Source organism: Hemicordylus capensis, chromosome 1, assembly GCF_027244095.1.
Source record: "Hemicordylus capensis ecotype Gifberg chromosome 1, rHemCap1.1.pri, whole genome shotgun sequence".
NCBI lineage: Eukaryota > Metazoa > Chordata > Lepidosauria > Squamata > Cordylidae > Hemicordylus > Hemicordylus capensis.
In genome coordinates this window covers 202402685-202422684 of record NC_069657.1, presented here as the reverse complement: position 1 = coordinate 202422684, position 20000 = coordinate 202402685, and the positions used below count along the sequence as shown (strand labels likewise).

At 41.2% G+C, this 20000-nt stretch overlaps 1 protein-coding gene across 50 annotated transcripts in view; it reads left to right on the top strand.

Moving 5' to 3' along the window:
- The window catches only part of TTN (titin), a 323095-nt gene that overhangs the window by 4976 nt on the left and 298119 nt on the right, over positions 1 to 20000 (top strand). For 47 of the 50 annotated variants that reach the window (XM_053269012.1, XM_053268970.1, XM_053268783.1 and 44 more), the window contains exons 3-13: positions 5871 to 6074; positions 7467 to 7754; positions 9654 to 9745; positions 9838 to 10082; positions 13302 to 13626; positions 13889 to 14032; positions 14565 to 14684; positions 16618 to 16758; positions 17812 to 17958; positions 18394 to 18531; positions 19679 to 19960. In XM_053269012.1, the coding sequence (XP_053124987.1) occupies positions 5871 to 6074; positions 7467 to 7754; positions 9654 to 9745; positions 9838 to 10082; positions 13302 to 13626; positions 13889 to 14032; positions 14565 to 14684; positions 16618 to 16758; positions 17812 to 17958; positions 18394 to 18531; positions 19679 to 19960 (2126 nt within the window). The remainder of the gene's footprint in view (positions 1 to 5870; positions 6075 to 7466; positions 7755 to 9653; positions 9746 to 9837; positions 10083 to 13301; positions 13627 to 13888; positions 14033 to 14564; positions 14685 to 16617; positions 16759 to 17811; positions 17959 to 18393; positions 18532 to 19678; positions 19961 to 20000) is intronic. The other 3 variants (XM_053268886.1, XM_053268842.1, XM_053268718.1) reach the window with 2 other exon arrangements.

The window sequence follows — 20000 nt, the reverse complement described above, 5'->3', positions numbered from 1 at the left end:
ATCCAGTTGCTGACTAGGGAGGGAGCAGGGTAGGCTTCGCCCCCTGCAGCTGTCTCATGCTGAAACATTGGTATGAATCAGCACAAAGCTGACTGAAGTGCAGGTTCTTGGGTTAGTTTGTGGATCACGGTGATAGCAGCCGGTCTTCAAGCCAATGGGAGCTTAATTAGGAAATCCTTTCAATCTTAAGATTGCAGTAAGTGATGCCTAAAGTGGTCCACATCAAATTCCAAAGTCCCAATGCCTGCTTTCAGTGCAATGCCACAAGCTGATTTCAAAATGGTAGCAAGGCTGATTTTATAAGTAGTGGAAGTCCTGCCAAGCCAAATGAGATCATGCTGCAACTTAGGGCAGCCACTTGTTTTTAAAACTAAGGCCATATTGCTGGAACTCGGGACAATATGAAAATACCCCATGACTCAGAACACATACCACAAGTGGCTCAAAGGCAATAGGTGGTCTTAGGCAATATGATATTCTAGGATGCAGCCATGAAACATAGGCAATGACCCAAATGCAGAACCAGCCTAAGACATGAGAACAACTTGGCCAGGGCTCAGTTCCACTTTTATGCCAATTTTCCCCTGCAGCTCTGATTGCATAGTTGCCCTCCTAGCAAGGTGGCTTCCTTAGAAACATAGGAAGCTGCCTTATACTGAGTCAGACCATTGGTCAAGCTAGCTCAGTATTGTCTTCACAGACTGGCAGCGGCTTCTCCAAGGTTGCAGGCAGGAATCTCTCTCAGCCCTATCTTGGCAAAGCCAGGGAGGGAACTTGGGACCTTCTGCTCTTCCCAGAGCGGCTCCATCCCCTGAGGGGAATATCTTGCAGTGCTCGCACTTCTAGTCTCCCATTCATTTGCAACCCGGGTAGACCCTGCTTAACTAAGGGGACAAGCTACCACAAGACCAGCTCTCCTCTCCTACTCTTTATCCTTCTTCTTATGCTGATTTACTCTAATTCTCTCTTCTGTGTTGGGAACTGTATGGTTATTAGTAGGGATGTGCAAAAAATTTCGGGCACAGAACGATCTGTGCCCGAAATGAACAATTTTGGGTGATTCGGGGCCGAACCGAATCACCCCCGATGTCCCCCGATATTTTTTGGGCACGAGCCAAATCACCCGAATTTCGGACCCAAAAAATTTGGGTGATTCGGTTCATGGTTGATTTTTGGCGATTTTTTAAAGTTTTAGTGACTTTGGGGCAGTTCAGGGGCATAGCATGGGATCTGGACAAAAGGAGTGGGGTGGGGTGGTATTGCCTAATGGGTGGAGGCTACCACCCCAATTTCAGGGGGATTGGGCAAAGGGCTGATTTTTGGTAAATTTCTGAAATTTTCATGTCTTTGGGGTAGATTGGGGCATATTGGGGCAGAAAGTGGGGCCTGTGGCAGAATAGTGGGGTGGGGTGGTAGTGCCTAATGGGTGGAGGCTACCACCCCAATTTCAGGGGGATTGGGCAGAGGGCTGATTTTTTGAGAATTTTTGAAGTTTGGGTGTCTTTGGGGCAGATTGGGGGCAGAAAGTGGATCTGCCCCAAAGGAAAACTTCTGAGGTGTGAATTCTCATTCTATCATAGCAAATGAGATTTTTTTCAATTAAACAACTCTCATGACCCCACTTTCACTTTTTCACACTTTCCTTTACTATGAATAATATGAGGAAGTAATCAATTTTGCACACTTCACCTTATGAAGACAAACCTCATAAAAATAAATTCACCAAAATTCACCCCCTGCCCAAACACTCTTAAATTGGGGATGCATGGTAGCCTCCACCCATTAGACACTATCTACCAGCCCACCCCACTCCTTTGGGGCAGATCCACTTTCTGCCCCCAATCTGCCCCAAAGACACCCAAACTTCAAAAATTCTCAATAAATCAGCCCTCTGCCCAATCCCCCTGAAATTGGGGTGGTAGCCTCCACCCATTAGGCAATACCACCCCACCCCACTCTTTTGGGGCAGATCCACTTTCTGCCCCCAAACTGCCCCAAAGTCACTAAAACTTCAAAAATTCTCAAAAAATCACCCCTTTGTCCAAACCCCCTGAAATTGGGGTGGTAGCCTCCACCCATTAGGCACTACCACCCCACCCCACTATTCTGCCACAGGCCCCACTTTCTGCCCCAATATGCCCCAATCTACCCCAAAGACATGAAAATTTCAGAAATTTACCAAAAATCAGCCCTTTGCCCAATCCCCCTGAAATTGGGGTGGTAGCCTGCACCAATTAGGCACTACCACCCCACCCCACTCCTTTTGCCCAGATCCCATGCTATGCCCCTGAACTGCCCCAAAGTCACTAAAACTTTAAAAATTCACCAAAAATCAGGATTTTTCCCAATCCCCCTGAAATTGGGGTGGTAGACTCTATCCATTGGGCACTACCACCCCACCCCAAAATTTTGCCCCTGGTCCCCTTTTAACCCCCCCAAATCAATTTGGATTCAGATTTGGATTAAATCCGAATCCAAACCGAATCAAGGGTGATTCGGGTGACCCAGATTCGGGCACAAAACAGAACAGGGGTGATTCGGTTCGGGTCCAAGCCGAATCACCCGAAAACCCAAATTGCACACCCCTAGTTATTAGAGAAAGGAGAAGACAGTCAGTCAATCAGTTTATGGGTGCTTAGTACCTGGATCCACGTGCTTACTTGGGGAACTTATCCTACCTAATGTAGGATCTTAAAAACATTTACCTGAGAGAACATTTCATTGCCTTTTCTTCTGAGGACCAAACTAGACATGATGGTGACAGTTCCATGTCTTTAAACATGTGTGCAATTTTAGCAGCAAGAGGAACATGCAGATGAGGGCCCCCCCGCCCCCCTGTACCCACTGCTCATATCCCTGCAGCCTCTCCCCACAAACACTTTTCTCCCAGCTGACAATATGAGTTTGGCTGAGGTGGAAAACGTTTGAGAAGAGAATTGTGTGGGGGTAAACCATGGGCAAGGGGAAGGTTCTACACTCCTTACCCACACATGCACTTTGTTATTAAAATCAGAAGCCCCACCCCCACCTCTTCCTATGGAATTGGGAACAGTTCTGTGTTGAAGCCGACAGAACTGCTACTGTCATATATCTAACTAATTTATCACTGAGTAATTGGAGTTATAACTGGGGTGCCTCCCAATTTTATGTTTGTTTGTTTGTTTGTTTGTTTATTGAGAGAGAGAGCGCAAGCAGTATTTCAATTATCTAATTTTAAGGTGCTTCACAAGCTTAAAAGCTTAAAAGCAAACCAACCACAAACCAGAATTACAAACTAGAACCCACTTACAGGGTTCTGTATATACATTGGACATGCTACTAAAATCAGCAAGCCACCTAATGGCACAGCGGGGAAGTAACTTGCCTAGGGAGCAAGAGGTTGCTGGTTTGAATACCCTCTGGTATGTTTCCCAGACTATGGGAAACACCTATATCAGGCAGCAGCAATATAGGAAGATGCTGACATCATACTTTGCGGGAGATGGCAACGGTAAACCCCTCCTGTATTCTACCAAAGAAAACCACAAGGCTCTGTGGTCGCCAGGAGTTGACACTGACTCGCTGGCACAACTTTACTAAAATCTGCAATGACACTGAGCTCCTTAGGAAGAGCATATTGTGAAAAAACGTACTTAGTTTTAATGAGCACTTTTTGGTAATGTTAATAAGTGCATTAGAAGTTTGCACCAGGTCAGAGAAAATTCTTCATGGTCCACTTACCACACAGTAATCATTATTTTCAGCCATTGTCCCACATTAATCACCAGACCCTAGCTAGCTTTCCATCCTCCTCTCAGAGAGGAGAGATGGGAATCCTTTTATAGTTCCTTCACTGAGGGTGAAGCCCAAAGAGGCACAGGACTATAGAACTAAGGTTATCTAGGCACTAATTGATCAGGAAATGCGTTGGACTTCATCCTTCTCCATTGGTATAAAGCTTCATAAGGCTCAACAGTTCCAACCCAAACATCCAATGTACCCTCAATCATTCAGGTCCTGCACCCAGTCATAACCCTTCTCCTGATGCCCATATAGGTTAAAAAAATTCCTTCTCTTACTTCCTTCTGCTTTACCCACTGGACTCCTTGGTAAATGAACGAGACTAGAGTTTGTTCAGCTTAGCCCTAAGAATACTCCCTTACGTTTCTCTGGGTGCTGGGCACCACAATGAAATGCAGCATTTCTGAAAGTATCTCCACTACTCTCGTTTTCTGTCCAAGCCTTTACACATAGTAAACTTATTGTAACACTAACTCATATTGCAAGACGTTGTAAATCCCTCTTCCCCCAAAGTCACTCATCAATTCAGACAGACCTGACAATGATTCAGTATTTGGTTTTTCTGATGCTCTAAAATCTGTGAACAATTTGTATCTCTTGAAATCTGACCTCCTAAATCACAAAAAGTGTAACTTTTACGGTTGCCGTTTGCATTTTTTTCTTATCATTCATCACAAATTTAAAATGTAGCCTTTCTCTACCTTTGATAATGCAAAGTAAGAATACAGATGGATTTATAAGTCAAACATTACATATTATATTACAGTGGTGTTGTAAACTGTATATTAAAAACAGCAAATTGGATTTTTTCAACAGAATCTTAAAGTAGAACCATTCAGTCTGCAACACAAATAGTAATACAATATTTATATAGCACATTTCAAAGTAATCAAAACACTACCAAATTCATTCAGGAATCCGTACAACAGTCATTAATTTAGGACAGAATTAATATTCTCTTAGTACTTCCTTGTTATAAATGGGAAGAATGCAGGCAGAAGGTCCCAAGTTCCGCAGATAGGGCTGAGAGAGATTCCTGCCTGCAACCCTGGAGAAGCCACTGCCAGTCTGTGTAGACAATACTGAGTGAGATGGACCAATGGTCTGACTTGTTAGATGGCAGCTTCCTATGTCCCTTTCAAGCAAAGAGTTTATCTATTAAGTTCATGGCGAGGCTGAGATTTGAAACTGGAAGTTCCAGCCTATAGCCGATAATTTTAACCACGCTGGTGTGAGATATGGAGCTCCCTCATTATATGCTTATGTTATAAAGTATAGCTTAAAAATATTTAGTTAGGGTTCAAGAGATTGCACAGCTAGTTCTGCATTCACAAAGTGTCTTTGGGGCATCTCTTTCCTAAACAGCATCTCACCAAGCTCCATGTCAAATCACTTATGAACCAGAAGGGACTTCCAAGAGCCAAGGAACTCCGGCTGTTCAAATCAAAACAAGTCCACCCCTCCCCCACTGGGCATGCTGAAAGTAGCCCCTTTTTGGATCTCAGCCACAATGTTTAGGGCAAAGATAATTTTAACACCCTGAGCTTCATGACAGCTGAATTTAACTTGCATTGCACTGCTTAATTCCTTTATAATAATTAAGTAGCAAGTGTTAAATTCAACTCATCATATTTCATTTCTCATCCATTCCTCCCATTTTAAATTCAGATAAAACTATCTTTGGTTTGTGATTAGAGGGTCGCAAGAGATTTTAAGAGATAAATTGTGAAATCAAACAACCTTCTCAGAACACCTTAGTACCTGCTTTATCTATTGGAACAAGATATTCCTGTGCTTAAAGGAGGATATGTGTGTTGTCCAGCTAAGATATTTTATTTTTAGGGTTTCCTCTTTCAGTTTCTAAATCTTACTTTAAAAAAACAGCTATATGATATCTCTAAGAGGGGAAAACTTTATTTTGCCTGAATAAGATCTGAGGTTGTTGATCCTGATGAGAAAAGGCAAGACTCAACCATGATATTTCTAATCCGCTTGCTGAATGACTTAGGAACATGCAGAGATATTCCAATACCCACCACCGCCATGGCAACCTTACTGATCTTGCTTTCATTCTCATTATTCTCCCACAGGTTTTCCAGTTCCTGAGGTGAGCTGGTATCGGGATGGCCAGGTTCTTTCTGCTGCAACTCTGCCCGGTGTGCAGATCTCGTTTAGTGATGGCCGCGCTAAACTTGTGATCCCCACCGTGACAGCAGCTAACAGTGGAAGATATACCCTACAAGCCACCAATGGATCTGGACAAGCAACTAGTACTGCCGAACTACTCGTCACAGGTGTGTTGTTAACAGAGGACTGGCAACAATCAACACTGCCCCCTGAAACTCAGTGAAACGGGCCCATAAAGATGAATTCTTAAACATGAAATGATCAGTGGCCAATAGCCAGAAAAATGAAGGGCATGTGCAGTAATGCTGCATGTGCACTACAGGGGAGAGGCACTATCTGTCAGTCTCCCCTTCCCTCTGCAGCCAACTGTGACTTCCAAAAATATGTCCCTGATGGTCATGCAGCCCTGAAGGGCATATTTTCTGGAGTCACAGTCAGCTAAAGAGGGAAGGGGAGACTGAACAAAATTGCACCCCCCTTGTAGCATGTGCTGCACATTTGCTGTATACACACAGCATTAGTCTAGATATTGGCCAGTGCTTTTTGAGCAATCTACTCACTTTCACCTCTTCAAAATTCTCAAAGACTGCCTCATGATGGGTTTCTTCATAATATACTTTTAACCTCAATCCTAAACACACTTTCTTGGAACTCTGAGCCAGTTGAAAATCCTGGCTATGAGGCCAGGCACAGATCTAAACATGCTGCTCCTATCATACACATAAAGCTTCATGTGACATACCCGCAAGAACCTCATGGAAGTTTCTCCTTGAAAATGAATTTAAGAATAACAGATCATGGCCCGTGTCATACTTTATGTTGTATATTGTGTGTTGGTGAGTGGCATATGGGATTGCAGTAATTTAAGACAGCAATTGTGTGAACCAATTCCTATGGATTATGTCCACTTATTTCAGGGGAACCTAATCACCTTATAACCTGCTCTTCACAGCCCTTATGTTGGTGTATGTAATCTTCCCTATATATTTTTTAAAAATAAAATCTCACACATAGGTCCCATTCATATGTAACAGGAAACCAGAGTTGAAGAGCCATTGGTTGCCAAACCTGAGGCACGTTTCATGCATGAAACCCCGGTCCTGCATGGGGAGCAACCCAAGGTTTTGCTCTTCAAACTCCAATTTGAACCCTTGGGTTGTAGTGACATTCACTACGCCTACCTGAGGTTAAGAGCTGCCTGTAGTACATCCGAATGTGGAACTGCAGGCTGAGCTGTCTGAAACCAGAGTTGAGGGAGGAAGCTTCTCCGGCTGTGATTGGCTGTGCGGGCCTGTCCTTCATGCAAGAAGGAAGCCTGCACATCAAGTTTCCCCTCCTCTCTGCAGTCTCCCTGGTTGCAGAGAGCCTCCTCTCCATAACATCTGAATGCGGACAGGAGAGTGAGGTGTGGGGCAGGGAGTACAGCCATAGAAATGTGTAAGCATATGGAGCATTTCAGGGTCAGACGGATAATATCAACTATTCTGTGAGTTGTATTGCTTTTGTCCTTCTGTGATTCTCAGTTGAGCACACTTCTTTTTCTTCAACTAAACTTACAGCTGAAACAGCACCACCAAACTTTTCACAACGACTACAGAGCATGACAGCAAAACAAGGAAGTCAAGTTCGACTTGATGTGAGAGTGACTGGAATCCCTACACCTGTGGTGAAGTTCTATCGGGATGGAGCAGAAATTAAAAGCTCCCCCGATTTTCAAATTTTTCAAGAAGGAGACCTCTACAGTTTAATAATTGCAGAAGCTTACCCCGAAGACTCCGGAACCTATTCAGTAAATGCCACAAATAGCGTGGGACGTGCTACTTCAACAGCCGAACTGCTAGTTCAAGGTAATAGATCAGAAGTTTGTGAGCCATGAAAATAAAAAAATGCACACAAATCGTATTATCATGGCAAAGTAGAACATCATGATTAGTGTTCTGTCAACAAATCCATCAGCATCATGTCTCACAAAACATTTATAACTTAGCTGTGATTCACTTGAGCTGAAACTTATCATAAATACCTTAGCTTGAGCGGAAGAAAAAAATAGCTGCCAGCAAATAGAATAAAATAAAATAAAACTAAATAACTAAATCTCTTTGCTTTTCTTCTCCTGTTAGTAAAAGAGAAATGATTATACCTTTCTTTCTTCACATTGTGTGTGTGTGTGAAACAAAATGGGCACCTTTATTATTGTCTTGGTTTTTAACTGAATATTTACAAAAAGTTGATTTGATATGAAATCCAGCCAGCCATTGCTTGAATCCTTATCCTTGTAGCTTTGTTCCTGCTCTGTATTGTAGTTTCAAAATGACACACATGCTTAAGTTTATGCCAGCTTCCATTGGGCTCCAGTGTACCAGCAGAGGTCAAAGCAAGTATGGGCTGCCTTGTTCTGTACAATGGTCCCAGCTGCAAAGAGAAAAACAAAAACAGGAATTTTCTGGGTCACAGTCATAATTTACTAGTGGGAAGGGGAACCATTAGGAGTCCCAACATGTTTCAAGAGGAAGCTATTCTTAAAAAAACTATAGAAAATTATATATATATATATATATATACACACACACACACACACACACACACACACACACTTATCAGATTCATGCAGATCATCTCAATTACAAGTCAGAAAAAAAAGATGTCATCTATATCCCTACATCAGTTTGTAGGAATGAAAAGGATATGAGGCGTGGTAAATAATAAGGTCTTTATTTTAAGGCAATGTATAACTTAACTACCTCTGGTGCCACAAAGAGCCCATAATGATTTGCAGCTGAAGGATGAATAATTTTTATATAAAGAGCAATTTCAGCCAATGAAAGAATAAAATGTGCAGGCATATTCAAATAATTATTTTGTAAATATTTTTGGTGTCATATACTTTTCATTGCTGATTCATGCTTACCATCTTGTGACAATAAGATGGTACACCGTCCAGAGCCTCTGGATGGGGCAGTTTATAAATGTAATCAATCAATTAAACAAACAAAGAATAGCCAAGTTGTACACGCAGAGTCCTTTTGATGAAAACGAAAATCATACCAACTGGCTGTTTGGCAGAGAAGCAGATGGGGTGGGGGGACGACAACAGAATCCTGCTCCCTCCCTCCCTCAAACAGCTGATATGCAGGGTTGCAGCTTTAAAAAAAGGATCCCAGTCACCCACCTTGACTGTTGGAACAAGTTGTGAATTGTGTGTGCAACCACATCTGCATGCATGATTTCCTACCCAGCTAGGAAGCAGACGTGCAGACGTCTGCTTCCATGGCATATGTCTCTTAACTGGATTGGGACAGTAATATCTTGCAGAGACCGTCCAATAACAAATGAGGTTTATAGCAAAGGAACACATGAAACTTGGCAAAAGTGAGAAGTGTAGTCATGAAGGCCACCAAATAATACTTATAAAAAGAACATATTCTGATGTTTCAGTAATGTGTTTCTAGACTATTTATATGAAATACAGCAATGATTCCGAAACATCCAGTCAAAGTCTTAATTATTATGCAGCTTATACGGTAGGCCTAATTGCATAGCTTTACAAAAAGTGTAATCTTATACCAACTGTGCCCCCCATTATTTGTCTATAGCAACTCAAGAAAAGCAGATGGTCATTTAATTTTTCTCCTGTGATGTTTATATGTGCACATAAATAATTGGAACAACAGATTTTACTCTCTTTTCCCCTGTGAAACCAATTATTGTTTATTACCACTTATGAATCTTTCTTTCCTTTCCATTAGGTGAGGAAGAAGCAGTCCCTGCTAAAAAGACAAAGACAATTGTTTCGACTGCTCAGATTACACAAACTACAAGACAAGCCAGAATTGAAAAGGTTTGTATTTCAACATATGGCTTTTCTGGGCATTTTAGATGTTGGTCTAACACTGCAATGATTCATGGCCATTCTTGATGCTTGCATTTCAGAAGATAGAAGCCCACTTTGATGCCAGAGCACTTACAACTGCTGAGATGGTTATAGACAGTGCCACTGGGCAACAGCTACCCCACAAGGCACCTCCACGGATGCCGCCTAGACCTACCTCCAAATCGCCAACTCCACCAATCATTGCTGCAAAAGTACAAATGGCACGGCAGCAGTCACCATCTCCAATTAGACAGTCGCCATCTCCTGTAAGGCATGTTAGAGCTCCAACACCATCACCAGTCAGGTAATGACCATGAACAGTTCTAATTTTTCTTCTCCTTGCCCTCCTCTTGATGAGTTTAGTTTCGTGCAGTTGTTGAAACTTTCTTATTAGATATCATTTATGCAGCACTGTGGGTAGGTTGACGATGCATTATTCGCATTTTGCAGAAGGCGAACTGAGGCTGAGACATTTTGCAAAAGCAATCAGTGGACTTGTGAGAAATCCAAAATTCTTTTTACCACACATTTCTTTTACAAGCCTCTCCTTCTCTCTCCTCTGTGATCCTATGACCATGGTTCCTGTGCCTGTCATTTTCTTTCAAGGCATATTTTTGTGAAATATTACAATCAGATATATTAGTCTCTGGTTGTGACACTGATGGCATATTATAAATATTAAATAATAATAACTTCAGTTAACATAGGATGTTTATTCCCAGAACATCCTTTGAATGCAACTTCTCAATTAGAATGTTGTGCTTGTCCCCTGCATAGGAGTGGGTTTTTCAGCTGAATAAGAGTTGCTATATAGTCAGTGTCAGTGCCAAGTTCATGGCAACCCTTGGCTTAATGCCTCTGTCTGCAGGCCCCCTTAGCTGCAGTTAAAGGGTCGAGAAACTGCCTGGTAACCAACATCTTTTTTTACCTATAATGCAGTGCTCCTGCTTTTGTGTTACTGAGCACAATGGTGGTGGTGGTGGGGGGGTAGATGCTTTGCTTTATGGGTAAAGGATTATAGTAGCTGCCAGTATGGTTGCAGAAAAATGCTACTACACCTGCTGCCCTTAAGGTAAGCTTAGGACCTGGTTACCTGGGAGAGCGCCTTCTTCAGTATGATCCCCACCACACTTTAAGGTCAGGAGAAATTCATCTCTGGCTGCTGCCAGCTCACCTGGCAGCAACTCAGGATCAGGCCTTCTCTGTAGCTGCTCCTGGGCTCTGGAATACACTCCCTATGGATATTAGAGTTTCAGCAGCCTTTTAAAAGGCCCTAAACGTTTTAGCAAACTTTCAAAGAGTTCTAAAAACATATCTTTTTAGCCTGGTCTTTAGTGAGTATTGAAATGATCCTAGAACCATCTGGGTGAGGTGGTATAAAAATCAATCAATCAATTGGGAGGAGAGCTGGTCTTGTGGTAGCAAGCATGACTTGTCCCCATAGCTAAGCAGGGTCTGCCCTGCTTGCATATGAATGGGAGACTTGATGTGTGAGCACTGCAAGATATTCCCCTCAGGGGATGAAGCCACTCTCTGGGAAGAGCAGAAGGTTTCAAGTTCCCTCCCTGGCTTCTCCAAGATAGGGCTGAGAGAGATTCCTGCCTGCAACCTTGGAGAAGCCACTGCCAGTCTGTGAAGACAATACTGAGCTAGACAGACCGATGGTCTGACTCAGTATATGGCAGTTTCCTATGTTCCTATGTTCCTAATCAATCACATTAAGTAAGTAAGTAAGTATCTCCAGTGGTTTTCAGAAGGAATTGTTGTCAGCTTGTAGTGCTTCTCAGCAGCTGCACTGGCATCCACCATCTGTTTTCACCAGGCTTCTGAGGTTAGCCATGAGCCCTTGACCAATGTTCAACCTGGCAGATCCCTGATGCCAGCCCTATATATTAAGTAATGGGGGGGGGAGTGCTTCTAACTCCATAGATAAATCCCAGCAGTCATATAAATGCAGCAATATTAGTACAATAGTGACATCTACAGGGCACAGTACCATTATTAGTGCAATTCCTCTAACAGTATCTGAGTAGAATTAGAATGCAATATTTATGTCTTACTAGATTTACAAATACATCTTGAACCCTACACAACTCTGACCTATGTGCCACAAATTTTCTTTTGCTAGCCTTCAGAAAACTAGGTAGCTATTCATCAAATGATGGCATACATGTGTAAAATAGCCGCCATAGTCATTAAACAGGCTCACTGTGAACAAAGCTTCCATTTACTGATGCACAGACCTGTGTATTATGACGTCTGTGCTTACATGGATTGTGCTGTTGTGAAATCCATGTTTACATCGATGTCAGTCAATATAAATAACCATATATGATATGAAAAAAACCTACCTCAAGATTAAAATAGTTGTAGCTTTTGCCTGTCTTTCAGCACTAACACACTGGATCACCAAAACAAATGGTTAATGCATTAAATATTTATCAATTGCCATTTTTTTAAATTAAAAGGGGGGCTTTAAGTCAGTTTTCAGTATGATCCTAAATATGTTTATGTGAACGAAAGCTATAATGAAATCAGGATCTTATCCTTGAATCCCCATACCCCTTTCATTTAATAGTTATAGCCTGAAATCTTTGGCAGAATACACACAGAAACCCAAAGGTTGTTCTCATGTGCAGCCTAAACCAAGCTAGTGAAGCTCAGCCTGGGTTAGGCTGCATGTGAGAAACGCCAAGATCGGGTCCGATCCTGGCAGGGCAACACCGCCTAGCCCGGCTTTTTAGCCCAGTTTCTAGTTGGGGTTAAGGGAGTGAGCTCTCCATTAACCCAGGCTCCGCAGTCGTGTATCTCCTTGACTTGCATGTAGAGTGCCCATCCCCTTTGGAAATCCATCAATGCACCACACTAGGTTCACGATGCATTGCAGGATACCCAGAAGCTGGGACGCTTCATCCTGGCCTCCAGAGCTCCAGGAGTGTGGTCTGCACTCCCAGCAACCTCAGAGGGATTGTCTGGGGGGAAGGTTAGGTTTCGCAGGCTCCCCCCTCCCCCCCCCCGCTGCCTCCCTTTGCTCTTGAATGGCCATGTGAATACCCTCACAAACAATCCAGCAAATAAAAACCAAAACTGAAAACTGTGGGTAATGCTATTGAACAGCAAGCCTTTCAATTCATGAGTTTAACATAGTCATGACAATGCACTAATTCCCGGCTGATAGGGCTGAATTGGACCAGTTCCTCTGCATGCTGCTTACTCAGAACTTAATTCCATAGATTTTGAGGGGGGTTACTCTCATGTAAGTATGCTTAGGACTGCAGCTTCAGCCAAAGTATTTATTGTCTTGCTAAAATGTTCTTGATTTTAATGGGATGGGTTGCTCTGGCTGATCACAGCCCTTCCTGCTCTATAGATTTCCTGTAAGCATAGCATTATCAGTTCGTACACAGACATCTGTGTCATCATATTAGGATGTTCTGACTTGTGGCCAGACATTAAGGCTATATTAAAAATATTTTTGTGGACTGTTTTCCATAGCATCAACCATGTTGTGTTCATTTGTCAGGTCCGTATCTCCTGCTGGGGTTGCGAGGCTCTCAGTTTCCACTTCGCCTATTCGGCCTGTGAAATCCCCGACGTTGGTCCGGAGAACACAGGCAATGGCAGTGGGAGGCACTGAGGTACTTCCTCCTTGGAAGCAGGAAGGCTACGTAGCTACATCTGAAACAAGAATGAAGGACACCAGAGTAACTACAAGCACTACCCAGTTACAGACCGAAGAAAGATGGGAAGGGAGATACGGCGTCCAAGAACAGGTCACAATTAGTGGCACTGCAGCGGCGGCTGTTGGAATTGGTGTTGCTGCTGGGGCTGCTGCTGCAGCTACAGAGGTAAGACCTTTGACTGGCATTGCTGAAGAACATTGCTCATCTATGAGGCTATGACAATGAATAGGTCCCTTTAAGTGGAATTTCACGGACGCTGTGTCAGTATTTGCTTACGCAGCTATTTAGACAGTGGTGCTAGAATGTCTAAATAGAACTAAGCAGAAAGACACCTGTTTGTCTTGTGCTTACTCTTCATGTTGTTATGTTTTATCCATATGTGGGGGGAAAGAGATGACTTTTCATATGACTCATTTGGGTCCTACAGGGCATTGAGAAAACAGCAGCTGTTGCTACTGTAGTTGCTGCTGTTGACATGGCCAGAGTGAGAGAACCTGTTCCAAGTGCTGTAGAACAGACTGCCAAAAGGACAGCCATGACTGCAGTACACATTCAACCTGTCCAGGAGCAGGTAGAAGTAAAACAAAGCTCTTCTATATATACAACATCCCCGCTCCCCTGCCATGCTTTACACACAATCAGTGCATGCATTAGCACTCAATTAACAAAATACTAGCAAGTGTTTTATTCTATATATAAGCATGCATTAATTATACAGATGCATTTGAATATAAGCCATTGCCAGTGGAATCACCTAATATATCAATCCATTTTCTATTAATAGCAGGAATCAGCTAACCATTTTACACCATTTATATGGAGATGGCTCAAATTCCCTTTTAATAACCCCAATGAAAGTGTTTGAATAAGATACCTAGATAGTTTGTTTGGTTAATCTAACCTGTTTAAATTAATTTACATTACTGACAAAGGTGTTCCTAATAATGACTTAGTTTCCCCCTCTGTTAAGCTTAAAATAACACTTTCCCAAGCATACTTTCCTTCACTTGCCATTATATTTGTGATTTTTTTTTAAAAAAAGTGACAATCTGTTAAATCAAATGTTATGGCTTCATTTTCTTTGTTTCTGCCACCAAAATCAGATTAAAAAGGAAGCTACCATAGTAGTTACTACTGGCAAAGCCAGAGAACAAGAGGTAATATCACGAACTAGAGAAGGACTTGCTACTAAACAAGAACAAATACACATCACTCAGGAAAAGGTGAATAGTACCTGTTTACCCATGGGAAAATCATGTCTGTCTTCTGTTTCATTTGCAAGTTTCATCTTACTTCATTGACAATGATAAACCATGCATCCACTTCCTATTTGTCTTGTTTGTTATGACCTGAAGAATGGCATAACAGAATGTATGTGCATATTGTGACTTCACTCATTCACTCCATTAATTACATTGGGCATTGCCGACATTCCCTTAAGTCTTTCTTGATCATAATATGTATTTTATTATGTTTATTATTTATTTGGGCTTTGCATTAAATACAATATTTATATGTATTTTGATTGGCTGATTACATCTGTCTGGCAAACTGCTTTTGAAATTGAGGGAAATTTCAAAAGCAGCTTGTGATGTGGAGTGGGGGATTGGCTGCTCAAAGGAGCCAGCCCCTTTCATGAGCTCTGGCTGTTATTTCTAGCCAGTTATGTGAATGGACTTTAAAATAACTGCTTTGTAAATATTTTCCCTGAGAAAGAGTTCTGGAGTGCCTGCTCCTCCCTCATTCTCTGTGAGTCGTGTCTCGTAATGTCACACCACTGCTCCATCCATTGATGAAGTATTGTAAACATCATAGGGCTCTCTGTGAAGTGGTTCTCTGTGAGCATGTGGCCATGTTATGCTTGATTCCACTATGTGTCTTCTTTGAGGTCACTTTGCCTCCCTGAAACATTTCAGAAAAGCAAACCCCTGGATGTACCCCTGCTCTTAAATATTTTACTGCAAATTGAATGTTGATGGAGAAATCGTTATGAAAAATTGCGCTAAAGTTGAGTTACTAGAGTGGAAATTGGTTTTGTTAGGTACATACTTATAACCTTTAGGTATAAAAATGTTCTGGATTGTTTTGCATGCAACTGTTTAGTTCCTAAGCAGAAACAAGGTAGGTCAGTTATAGCTATATTTGTTCTTAACCCAATTTATGACCTTTCAGTAAGAACCTCATGGAACAGTATTATTTATATTCTCATAGAATAGAGGTCTGTGCCATTATGGCAAATTAAACCCACGATGATAGGCTCAGTGCATTGTCCCCAGGCCCACCTGGCTCTCTCCAGGTAGAGAACCACATTACGTCTATGTAAGTTCAATCTCAACTTGATATCCATCCACAGACTGAAAGAGATACAGACAAACTTGATATCACATCATGTCAGATGTCACTATCTAACTACCTAGGGAGAGTGGGGCAGGAAGAGCCTGGGATGGGTTGGACTAGTGCATGCAGAAACCTGAGACACTCTCTTTTTCTAGATTCAGAACAGGCCCTTGGAGAAGAGTTAAAGAGGATAGGTTAAAGAGGACTGCTCCCTGTTCCTGCAGTACTCACATATGTGAGCTTTACCAGCATAGGGCTTGCTCTACCACTTTCAAATGTGATTCAGTTTACTGTAGAAAAAGAGAGTACCCCTTGTCCCCAAAACAAAATACTCTGGAATATCCTATTTACTTTCCTGAACAGAATTATCCTTCTGAGGAAAGAATTCCTGTGAAAATGAGTATGCAAATGATACAACTCTACTCTCAGGAAAAACCCCTATGAGTATCTACTGCTGTTTGCCTTTGTTCACATGAATGCAGCCTAAATGTTAAAATACTAGTGTTTCTCTAAAGTATTATCTTAGATCAGACTCCATCAAATTCAGGATTACACCTACAGGATTTAATAACTGCAAGTCTAAACAGTACTATCCAGATATAGGACGTAAACATTCCAGTGTTATTGTTACTATGCATCACAGAATTAATTGCACTTCAGCCCATTGAGTTCAATATGCTTCAATATGCTTGTGCACTAGCTCTGTTTTGGATCGTGGCCTCTAGGAGGTACACCCATCTTATTGGATAAAGGTATGTGATTTGTTTTTGAGATCTGATATAACTGAAACCCTGTTTTCCCCCCCAATGTAAACATCAGATAATAAAGGAACCAGCAAAAGTTCCTGTACCCAAGGTAATAATTGCCACCGATACACGTAAGGAACAAGAACAGATTTCAAGAGCTAGAGAAGAAATTTCTACCAAGCGAGAACAAATTCACATCACTCATCATGAAAAGGTGAATATAGCTGTTAAAGATATGTATTGAATCAACTTGCCTCCATCTCAGTCGTAAATTTTGTTGGTGGAAGCAGATCAGTCATTCAATCCTAACCAAAATCACTTTGATTTCAAGAGGAGATTTGCATATTTAGGAACTGCAAGACTAGAACCTTCAATGTAGACGTTCTGTGGATTATGATTTCTCCTTCCTAACTTGCTCAGAATTTTCACTTTAAAAATTGCTGAAATTCTCCAGGTGGGATTTGTTGCAGGTACCAAGCAGGACAAAAAGTTATATTCATCAGCATCTACCATATGTCCAGTGAAATTCACTAAACATCTGCCCAGTTCAAAAGGTTACTGGGCCTACCTTTTTTTGCTTATGGTTGGAATTGAAAACTCTCCTAAGTGAACTTCAAAAGAGAACCTCATGGTTCCTCTCAAAGGAACCATTATCCATTCTCACTGGAGAATTTTCTATGGTTCCTGCTGCCATGAAGTTCAGCATGGAAATAGGACAAAGGAAAGGCTCATTGTATTGCATTGGCAAATTAAGTTCAGTAAATCTCAAAAATCACACGTGGTAACTTAGGTCGCCCTGCAATTCCAACAAATATTTATCGTTTAAGCAACTAGTTCTACATGGAATTTGTTCATGAGATGATTACAATAATCAGCCAGTGGTAATAAAAACATTCTTTTGGGAATCCAGTTGTGCAAATTATTGGACTCTTGCTGACTGATGAGTCACCAAATATGAAGGCCATTTTAATTACTCAAGGAAATAAGTCTGTGATTTCTTGACACTTAATCAATACATTGCCAAATTGCTCTTCCCCCAGTTAAATGTACTTCTACTAAATTTAATAAGATCACATAGAGTTAAAATAGAACTGTGTGCAGTGCATATGTAATACTAATTCTACGGCCTACATAGATGTGTTAAAATGTTTGCCTTTTCTTAATCCCTTGTGCTTTACTGATCCCTGACTGCTTTTCCCAGATGTCCATGTAAACATTTTTGCAACACCATATATAATCACACCTCTCTTTTTACTGTAAAAATCAGATTAGGAAAGAAGTTGTGAAGCCTGTGAAACCTTCTGTACCCAAAGTAGTAATTACCACTGATAAACCCAAAGTGCCAGCCACAATAGTAAAAACTACAGAAGGAATTGCTACCAAACAAGAACAAGTCCACCTTGTCCAAGAAAAGGTGAATAGAAGCATTGGTAACGTGATAGTCATGCTCATATCCCATTCCATTGGCATTCTCATAGTTCTCTGATAAATATACTAACTGTGTAATCCCCTTTTATGTTGCTTTCCTCAAGAAAAATGGGAATTTTTTTTTCCATTTGGAGTGCCCTAATATTTCCAAAGCTTCCCTGTAATGAACTTTTAGGGTTTAAGAATTCATATACTAAATTTAAATCTTCTGATGATTAACTAGCCAGCCAGATAACAATGATGCCTTGATATCTATCCATTACAGGCTTTGGGGCATTCTGCAATGGACAACCCCTTTAAGCCCTTTAATTCTGTTAACCCTTTCCCTGCCCATGCATTCCAGAATCATCTCCCATTTTCATATGTTTCTGCTTGAGACATTATGTAACTTAAACAATTCTGTTCTTGCTATGATGATCAGATAAAAAAGGAAGCTGAAAGAACTACCGTAGTTCCGACAATCATTGCTGTTGACAAACGCAGGGAGCAAGAGAGAATATCAAGAACTAGAGAAGAAGTTGCTATCAAAAGAGAACAAATCCAACTAGCTCACGATCAGGTGAATAGAGCTCTCAGAGTCATGAACTTCACTGCTGAAAGTTGTTTTAATACTACAGTATCCAAATCACTAGCACAATGCCACTGCTGAGGTTATGGCTTGTGATATTACTCTAGCACAGCATTTAGTATTCCTATTTGAAAGTGATTATAGGCAGTATTTTTTAAAAAGTATGGTTATTATTTTAGATGTGTTTTTCTTGAATGCATATCCAATTGAAATAGAATGCTAAGGAAACAGCAGCAATTTATTTTCTAACTCTTTTCTTCTTTTTGGTGTGAGGATGTAGATTTTCAAAATATTATCTTTACATTAAAACCAGAATAAAAATATAAAGAACAAAAGATAGGTGTGAATTCTATGGGGGGGGTGTCAGTGTAGTTGTGCTGCACTTTGCAAGAGGGTATAGCAAGGCTCAGGAAAGCATCAAATTAGATTCCTGTAATAATTTAGCCAGGAGCTCGTAAAGAAGCCTGATCTACCCTGGAAGTAAACTCTTTCAGCCCAGAATAGCTTGGTTGTCTGTATCACCAACCACATCAAGTGCTAAGGAGAATTTTACCACACATAAATGCAGACATGTGGCAAAATGTTTGCAATCTTCTTAAATTTCTTTTTAAATGTGTGTTGCAAAATTCTGTGTACCACTCTCTGGATAGCAAGTCTCTTTGCATATACGTTTTTTGTCTGTAAATCCTCATATGTATTGCATATGCACATTAGATATGGGATTCAGGACATACTGCATGCTCAGTATGCACATAAATATGTGTATCAGAGGGATAGACATCTAGAGCAAAAGATACATACGGTATCTTCAAATACAGTATCTGAGCACTATACATGAGGTATACTGTATTTATGCATTGTCTGTCTGCATTTGATACTGAGGAATCTTTCTTCTTCCATATCAGGACATTTCAAAATGAAATTAAATTAGTCTTCCAAAAAATGAACTCCAGACTACATGGGGACATAAAATGCGTACATACAATGTGAGAGGGAATGAAATATGAATATGGAATAAGAATGTGTCTTGATTAAAAAGAACCAGCTAAGCAAGATCTTTGCATGTATGTTGCCTATGTTAGCCATTCTGTGTCATTAACATAGGTATGTGTCCATGTTCTACAAATGTTACCTTTAGATTGGTGTTGGCAAAAAAGCTGGAGCTATAGCCACAGTTGTTCATGCAGTTGATCAAGCACGCATTAGAGAACCGAGAGAGCCAGATTATGCTGAAGAAGCTTATTCTGAACAGGCAGCTTTGGAATATGGATATAAAGAGCATGCTTTAGCAAGACGTGTTGTTGAGTTACCGCCAGAGCCTCGTATTGTCACCAAACCAGTGAAAACCGAGGAGGTTCATGTTCCTCCTGAGATGCACATTGCAGCTACCGAAAAAATAGGAATGGCCGTATCGACCCAGGTTAGGCTCATCTTTAACGGTGCAGTTAAAACAGCAATGG